An 8,402-nucleotide genomic window follows, 5' to 3' on the forward strand; every position below is an offset into this window, starting at 1 on the left:
TACGGGCCTTCGGGTGGGTGTCCACCACCCTCCACCCCACCCGCTTCCAACCAGGCATGCCGCTTTGGTTCCGGACTCTGTGAGGTTTCCATGTAATAATGTCCAGGCAAAAATGTCTCCTGACAAGTATCGCCGTTTTTTGCAGAGACATTATTACATTGAACATGCGGGGGGCGTTTACAAGGGGAGCAGGGGACATCCCCACAACCCGTCCCCATACATAATGTCACCATATATAATGTCGCCAATGGCTTTTCCTGGCGACATTATGTATGGGGACATTATGTATGGGGACATTACCCGATACATCTGTGACTGCAATCTGCGGGTCAGCTGGCCCAGTTATTGCGGCAACCTACAAAGTTCAGGAATAAGCAGCCATTTTGCAGGCTGTTAAACAGCGCCCCTTTTCTTCTCAATGTGTTATCAGTACCTTTTCGTAGTTGGGTGAGGGGAGGTATGACAATATGCCATTAAAGCCTGTTTAATGGCGGGGGCATCCTCAAAAGATAAGGGGATACCATGTCTCCGATGACGGGGGAGGAGGGGTGTCAGAATTATGACAAACAGAAAACCAAGAGTCACAAAAGATAAGGCCAATAGTTTAATTTGGGATCTGCGACTGAAAGACACGAGATGTGATTTGGCAAAACATTAGTTAACAATAGTTTTATGATGCACTGTTTTGAATAAAAGGGATAACCTTTTAAAATGTACAATGCTACAGTACTTTACATAAGGTGAGTGAAGAGCTGTAAATACACCATTTCATTCGATTGGTGAGCATAACGAGGCTCGATTTGAAAATTACACATACATAGTTGCTTAGATATATTTACGAGGTTGGTTTTCTTTCCAGAGTCGTTTTTGACCAAAATCATTTCGGCAAAGCCGATTTCTCAAGACCACTTTAACTCGTCAGGATTACCATTAAGAAAGAAATCTGGCATATGAACTTGCATTTATTTTTTATTGTGTTCTTTATCAATTCAGATAGCACTGTGTTTCCTTTCTATGATATTTTTGTAAATGGGTAAAGTGCACAAAATAAAGTTGTTATAACAGTAAATTGTGGAAATAAGTACGGAAGCGGAAAGAAACAATCTTTCATTTTCGTCTAAATTGAGATTATTCCTATATTGTACGAGTTTAAAAAATGCGTCTACTGAAAAATCTGTTTCAATAAGACCTTCTATTAATGCTCCTTTTTTTACTTCAGGACTGGATGGACTACGATGAAAAAATAAAGGAGTCTGTTGGAATCTATGACGTAACGCATCAGTTTGTGAAGTGCTGACACTACTTTCCCGTCGTTACAGAAGACATTTGTGGCCAACAAACCCTTAAAACAAATAGGATTTTCCCAAATGCGTCATCCAAGAATGCACAACACCGGCACCAACATTAAACAACTGTTCCAAAGTGTCCCCCTACTGGTTGCGCACTCCTGAAAACAGTGAGACGTTGATTTAATTTGCCATTACCAGACTAGGTACATTCTTATTTCTCCTAAAGGTGCTTTTGTCTCATACGTTTGGAGAAAGAGCCCATTGGACTGTTAAATTGTAGTCTGTACTTTTGGAATACCCTTCACCTTTCAAGTGATACATTCAATAAAAATGACGTGTGAAGACTTCCATGTGGCCGGTGACCAAGTAAATGAATAATACAGTTCATACCTTTGACATGCGGCAGAAGCAAAATATTCTCAATTATTATTCATTTGTTACAGCTATTACCAACTGTACGCCTCTTATGTGATCAGCCGTATAAAAGTGCTAAAACAGAAGGGTTTGTGCACAATTTCTTTACCAGCGAGAAAATACAATAATTTCATATTACAATAGAATAATGCTATAATTTCAAGTGGTGGAGTAGTGTTTGGTGCACAAGTGAAAGAATGACGTTTTAAAAAAAATAAAACTATTACTTTTGATTGCTGAAATAGAATATGTTGCATGTTCTTCATGCTTCAGTAATTCACAGGGGGTAGATCATATATGACAAGACCCAATTTGATCTCTGCCGTTGAGCATACACACTTCCTCTTCTTTAAATGTTGTCAGTGTCATTGCAAGACAGGCCACATACTGATTTATTTACTGAACGATGTAGTTGTTTTAGCAAATATTTATTAAACAAGGCAATTGGGTTCGAATTTGCTGTGGAGCCTTATTTTAAATATTTTCAGGAATGTTTGGGAAAGACATGCAAGAAAAGATAAAATCATTTGCTTCATGTGCTATTTATTGAAGGACAGAGTTTCTAGGAATTTATACAGTTGAGTAGTAGGCCGAAACCTCTAAGATCAATATGATTTGTGAAGCACACCCTGGAAGATTAGTAGGGTCTGTGCAGTGCCTTCTGTGGGGCAGGTGATGCTGGATCTGTATTGTAGTGTTTGTGCAGAACCTCATGGGGGTAGTGGTAGTTTCTTCAGTGCCTAATGTTGTAGCGTTAGGATTTGTCAGTGAAGTCGGGTTTAAAAGTTCCTCCTGGGACACCAGAAGGTTGTGTGCATGTACCATGGTAGGTCAGTAAATCTAAGTGAGTCATGTGTGGTGGGAGATGAATAGCTTGGCACATTGTTTACTATGACATCCTGTTGGGGAACTGGAAACAAGTAATGTTTCTTAGAGTTGGACAAGCCGGTATTGATATATATGATTCCATTCCTCTCTCTGTGGTTGAGGGAGCCACTCCCAAAACTATAATGCATATGATGAGAAAGGATGGTTTGTTCCTGGTATTTTGGATGTCCTAGGCAGATTTCACAGAAAAAGTAAGGCACTTATTACACCAGTCTGTTTAAGTTAACACTTGGCCGCCACAGAAATGGATAAAAATGCACATCGGATCGCAGAATAAACAGTGATATATAAAGATTATTTTGGTTACAACTAATGCCAGTTCCTCCATTAAGAGGATTGCTACTTTAAGAAATGTCTGCAGTGCAGCAAGGCAGGAAGGATGCACACTAGACTTATCAAAACTGTCATGAACCGTCGTCTGCGTCCCTTCTGGACTTCCTGGTCCCTGACCAATAGGGGATTGAATACAGTGATCCTTCCAACATGGCCGCTTGAAATGGAAAGTTCCTGGCCAGTCTCTATGCTCCACGCTGCATGCTCTATAAACAGACACGCCCCCGGGGCTCTGCGCGTCTCAACGCTACCGCTTGCTGTAGTCGGACGTGTGTTGCTGGAGTTCGTTCGGGGCTCTCCTTTGATTCCTTGTTCCCGGTTCCTTGAATTGCCCGTCCTTCTTTCCATTCCTCTACTTTACCTCTGATCTTCCTGGATTTCTTCTGCGCTTGGGTCACAGCGTTCCGTGCCTCTGAGTACAAACATCCTTCCTTCCTGGTATCCACCCTGGACTTCTGAACGCTCCCGGAAGTTGGATAGCGAACCTCACGCTGGAATCCAAAGACCAGCGTTTGGGTTTGTACAAATCCCGGACCGTCAGAAAGAAAACATTGCAGAAGGTTGCTGGCAAACAACATAAGCAGGTGAGAAGGGGAGAGACTTGTGACAAAAACAACTGTAACGCTCACCTGATTCCCACGGAGGCGCTGGTCCCGGCTGAACGGTTATAGTCTCTTCAATTGGGAAGCGTAGAGCTCGGATGACTCTCTGGACTGGGCTTCCTCTTATTGACCGTCTAGCTTGCAGGGTAAGGTTTCTGCAGGCGGAAGAAAAAAGGGTTAATGACCGTTTGGCTGGACTTCCTCCTCACTAATCGCCAACTCTCCGAAAGTCCAATGTCCTGGTGAGCTCTCACCTTAGGCGTATAAATGCTGGGCTCTCCATCCTGCGACTTATGCAGGGGCGCGTGGGTTCCAGTTACGTCACTGGAGGTCCTCAAAGTCTTTTGTGGCCTTAGAAGTGGCACAGGCGCTGAGATGCCAAAAGGTGATGCCGCCGTTACTGCACGAGCGGATGCCAGTAGGTATAAAGAGTTTATAGTCTTGAAGAGATGGGCACCTTTAATGAAGTCTTTGCATTGTCTTTTTCAGGTGCCTGGATGCTGAGGGCATGGTCACTGAGAGCGCGACACGTGCGGTTGTACGTAGGTATGGGAATTTCAATGACACCTCAATAATGTCCCTTGTTTTCTGTTTTCAGGTCTTGAGATGTTGCGGGCGTTGTTCGTCCGTTGCAGTTGCACGTGCGAAGTACGTGAGTATAATGATCTGTGACCTTATTATAGCACCTCTAACAATGTTCTTTTCTTATTTGCAGGTGTCGGGACCTTGCGGGCGTTTTCCCAGTCGCGGATGCACGTGGGGAAACACGTAAATGTTAGGCTTTCTTGCAGTCTTTAATGGCACTTAAATAATGTCTTTTCTTGTTTTCAGGTGCCGGGCTGCTGCGGTTGAAGAGATCGTAATACGCGCACAAAAGCAGGTAAGAAAAGTAAATGCGGCCGCCTTCACCCGATTCCTACTTAACAATGTTCTTTGTCTTTACAGGTGCCGTTAGGCTGCTGAAGAGAAGGCCGCGAAGAATCCGTGAAAGCACAGATGGATCAGGTAAGCGAGCGCGGCTGCGAACGTGTTGCAACTTGCTAACCTTATGTTTCTTATGCTTGCAGATTCTGCCGGTGTCTGGATTCCTGGATGGTAAGTATAGTTCTCGTGTCTTTCTTCCACAGGTTGCTGAGCTGAAGCTGGAGATGTCACTGGAATGCTGGAGCTGACTCGGTGAGCGTCCTGCTGCAGATGCAGAATAACGCAAAGCACGTTTTCCCAATCGGGTGTGGTTTAAATAGTGTTGGAGTGATTGGGTGTCTTCTTCCTCAGCCTCGCCCAGGTAAAAGAGTTCCTGTGTTCCAGAGCTAAGGAGTGGCACCAGCCCCACCCAGGTAAGAAGTAGTCCCAATTCAGGGAATAGTTCCTCCCAGCAGAAGGCTGGGGACTTCATCCTGCCAACATTTGCAAAGGTGAGTATGCAGCATGGTCTGCTACAGGTAGGTCCACCCAAGCACCTTTGCAAGAATTATGAGCCCGGCGCCCCTGTATGAGCCTGGCGCCAGAGGCGCCAGGACATGGTCCAAAGGGCCCCAATAGGGGTTTGCTGGAGCCGGGGACGAGGGTCGTGAGCCTGCTTCCGAGGATGCTGGGCTTGACTTGGCTTCTCGGGAGCAGTGCTCATGACAACAACCTATAAAGAATCATTGAACTGTTGGGTTTAGGATTGTGGTTTCTGTCCAACCGTCTTTACGTGTTTAAGGCAGTCCTTCACTAGAAGGTAGCCACACATTCTATGCATATGACATTTACTGCTGCGCACAGTTTATTTTGTTTACCATCCTCAATAACTTTATTCCGCCATAAGGCCATGAAAATACAGGATTGGGGTTAGAAGCCCGTGGAGGAAATGTTCGAGGGAGAAAAGACTGAAAGTAATTTTTCTGAAAATTACTTTCGGTCTTTTCTCCCCTGAACATTTTCGACTTGGCCCCTGCCCCCCACCCCCTACTTATCTTGCGGCGGCACTCTTCGCTCTGTGCCGCCGACTCCCTATGTCACTGCAACGCCTGTTCCCTTTCACTTCTGTGACCGGGAACCGGCGCCGCAGGGTCCATTCCTTTTTTCTCCTTTTTTTTTTTTACTTGTTACGGGATTGGCTGCATGGGGCACTCCCGCAACCCCTGCTCACAGTGTAGTAAATAAGGGTGCTGGGTACTACCTGTAGCCCTGGCCATTGAATGGGGGATTAGGTCAAACTTTTTGGTCGTTCGGAATTTTCAAACGGCTGAAATTTCGGCCAAATCTCCCATTCGAGATTAAAATCTCTGTCTTTTTGGACGTTTCCGAAAATACATACTAACATAAACAAACATCACAAAATAAATTAGTCAATACATCCTTCCATCATGATATATGATATGATATGGCATTCATAACTTGCCTATACACTTGTGGTTCAAGGCGCGACGAGGCAAGGGAGAGGGAACAGAGGGAAGACAGACAACGATCCTACTAGGCCAGGTGTCGTTCAGATCGTGAAAGTGCAAGGGAAGGGGGAAAAGGAAAGTGCAGTACATGGGATAATAAAATAACAAGATAAATAAAAGAACGGCCAGCTGGTGGCAAGTGCATGGTGAGTGCAGGCATAAGTGCTGGTGTGGGGGGACTGTAGGGATACAGAAAACAGTCCCCAGGTGCAGGGTTGCCAGGTAGGCAGTGCAGGCGTGCAACTGGCAGGGCTTGGGCCCGAGATCAGATGGGTGGCCAGGTAACCAGTGCAGTCTCAGTATCAGCCAGGACTTCAGCCGGGGAGAGGGGGAGAGAAAGCAGAAGCAAAGAGGAAAGTTTTAAGGTGCTTCCGGAACAAAAGATGGTTCTCAAGTTTCAGGGAGACTGTTCCAGAGGGAGGCCCCAGCTGAAGAGAGAGATCTACCACCAACTCGTTGCTTGGTCACATTTACTGTAACCCCTGGGTCTCACCAATGGCCACCATACAACAGTCTGTTGCGTTTCATGTGCCCCTGTCCAGCTGCAACCCCCCCCCCCCGGGACCTTTCCCCCAGTGGTAATGCATTTGCCACAGATAGCACCCGATTGTGGGGCCTTGTTGCAAACGGGAAACAATATTGTCTTCAGAATGGGGACTGATTAGGATTTTGCTATTTGGTATTGTTGAGCATGTTGATGCCCAAGATGCTGTTGGCTATTCTCTGGTCTCGAAGTTCTACGCGGATGAACTCATGGGCAGTCTCCCCCTTATCATGCAGTCTAGTGCAATTTAAAATGACCTCCTGAGAAACAAATTGGCAATTGCGTACGGTTCAGAGCCAGTTCAATCATTTGTTAATCAATGGTATACCATACACCTCTTTGGGTGCTGCCGAACTGTACCCCGCAGTACCTAGGGCAGACATTATTTGTGACATGATTTGATGCTACATAGCTAACCCTATGAGCTGGCTTGCCATTAAATGTGCTAGTTCTAGGTGCCTGGTCTGCCACCCTGGATGTGGGCTGGTTAAGCAATTGCACGTCTTGATTCAATGAACTTGGAGTCAGCACAAGGTGACAGGGAATAGTTGGGGCCAAGAGCACCTGGGTAATCATGCCCTGTCAAATCCAGTGGGTTCTCCACTTATCCACTTAAGCAAAAGGGCCCCATCCCCAATATACTCGGTTTTGTAGTACCTGTGGGGGCATCCAAATTACAGTGGGATATCATCTCAGATGGTTGGTTGGCCCTCGTAGCACCCACCAATCCCATTGGAAATCTCCCCCCCCCCAGTGTTTCTCTTTCTCCTAGGTCTCTATGGGAGCAAGAGGTAATCTCTTTACATCCCTAAATCCTGACAAAACAACACTACAATCGCATCCACAAAGTGTGGGTGCCTCCTTGGCAGCTAGGTGAGCAGTATGCTGGTTGGATGGATTAGGTTGTATGGGGGTACATAGTTGATTGGAGTTCAGTATACAATACCCTAGCAGAACAGTAGTTACCTTGCCATGAAACATGCAACCTACTGTGTGACCAGCACTTCGCAAAAGTAAAATTAATCTCCAAAACAATTACTCAGATTTAGACCGGATAATTTCTGTTTTACATTATTTTCAAACAAGACCTCTTTCAAATCTCATCAAGAGCTGAAATATTCCATAAACCACTAGAATTTGTGGAAATACCTCTTACAGGGGGCTTTCTCAAGCTAAACTCAAGTAATCAGTGCTTGTTTTTGGTTCCCAAATTTCTTGTTTAATGAAATTCGAGGTGCTCTTTCTGCAACTATTTGTTATCTGATTGCTTTATTTTTTTTTTTTCTGCATCTTGGATTTTTCTTATATCTGAGTTAGTGTTATACATTTTTATTATTGTTAAATCTGTTGCCATTTACTGTGCTCTGATATTACTTGAGTCAGGTTCACACTCTATAAACCGGTTAAATAAATAGGTTAACATTTCTAACCGTTGCTGGAACCTGCTCTGCTGAAACCTTTGAAAAATGACAAAACACTCTATATATTTCTAAGCCTCCCACCCAATCCAAAATTAAACAGCAATTTTCTATGCAATGTATTAAGGTCATCAGCTTTAGGAGTTAGTCTCTAAAATGTTCTCCCGCAAACCAAACATTCAGTCTGTGATACAGGCACCAGTTCGCGCCAGACTAGAAATCATTGCCTCCTTGGCTTATCCAAATATAGACTTTCCGTTCCTACCCAGAATGGGTACCTTCAAACTCATGGCTCAACTAGTCACACGCATCTCAATTGTATCTTGCCAGTTTTCTGCTGGCTTTCATTCCAACGTGCTCTGACGGCAGCACTCATCCAACCCTATTTACAATCCCTCACTTGCAGAGCAATGCCATGTTGTCCTCGGTTTCCATAACATTTTTCTTTTGGTCTTCATTCACTGTAAAACATTGAAACAGCT

The 8,402-nt window shown here is 44.7% G+C and overlaps 1 protein-coding gene across 2 annotated transcripts in view; it reads left to right on the plus strand.

Annotated features, from left to right (window-relative positions):
* Window positions 1-1,789, plus strand: part of CZIB (CXXC motif containing zinc binding protein) — a 189,142-nt gene extending 187,353 nt beyond the window's left edge. For both annotated transcript variants that reach the window (XM_069642170.1, XM_069642171.1), the window contains one exon: window positions 1,220-1,789. In XM_069642170.1, the coding sequence (XP_069498271.1) occupies window positions 1,220-1,297 (78 nt within the window). In that variant the 3' untranslated portion in view covers window positions 1,298-1,789. The remainder of the gene's footprint in view (window positions 1-1,219) is intronic.
* The last annotated feature ends 6,613 nt before the right edge of the window (window positions 1,790-8,402 follow it).

This window comes from Ambystoma mexicanum, chromosome 1q, assembly GCF_040938575.1.
Source record: "Ambystoma mexicanum isolate Mex_15411 chromosome 1q, UKY_AmexF1_1, whole genome shotgun sequence".
NCBI classification, from domain to species: domain Eukaryota; kingdom Metazoa; phylum Chordata; class Amphibia; order Caudata; family Ambystomatidae; genus Ambystoma; species Ambystoma mexicanum.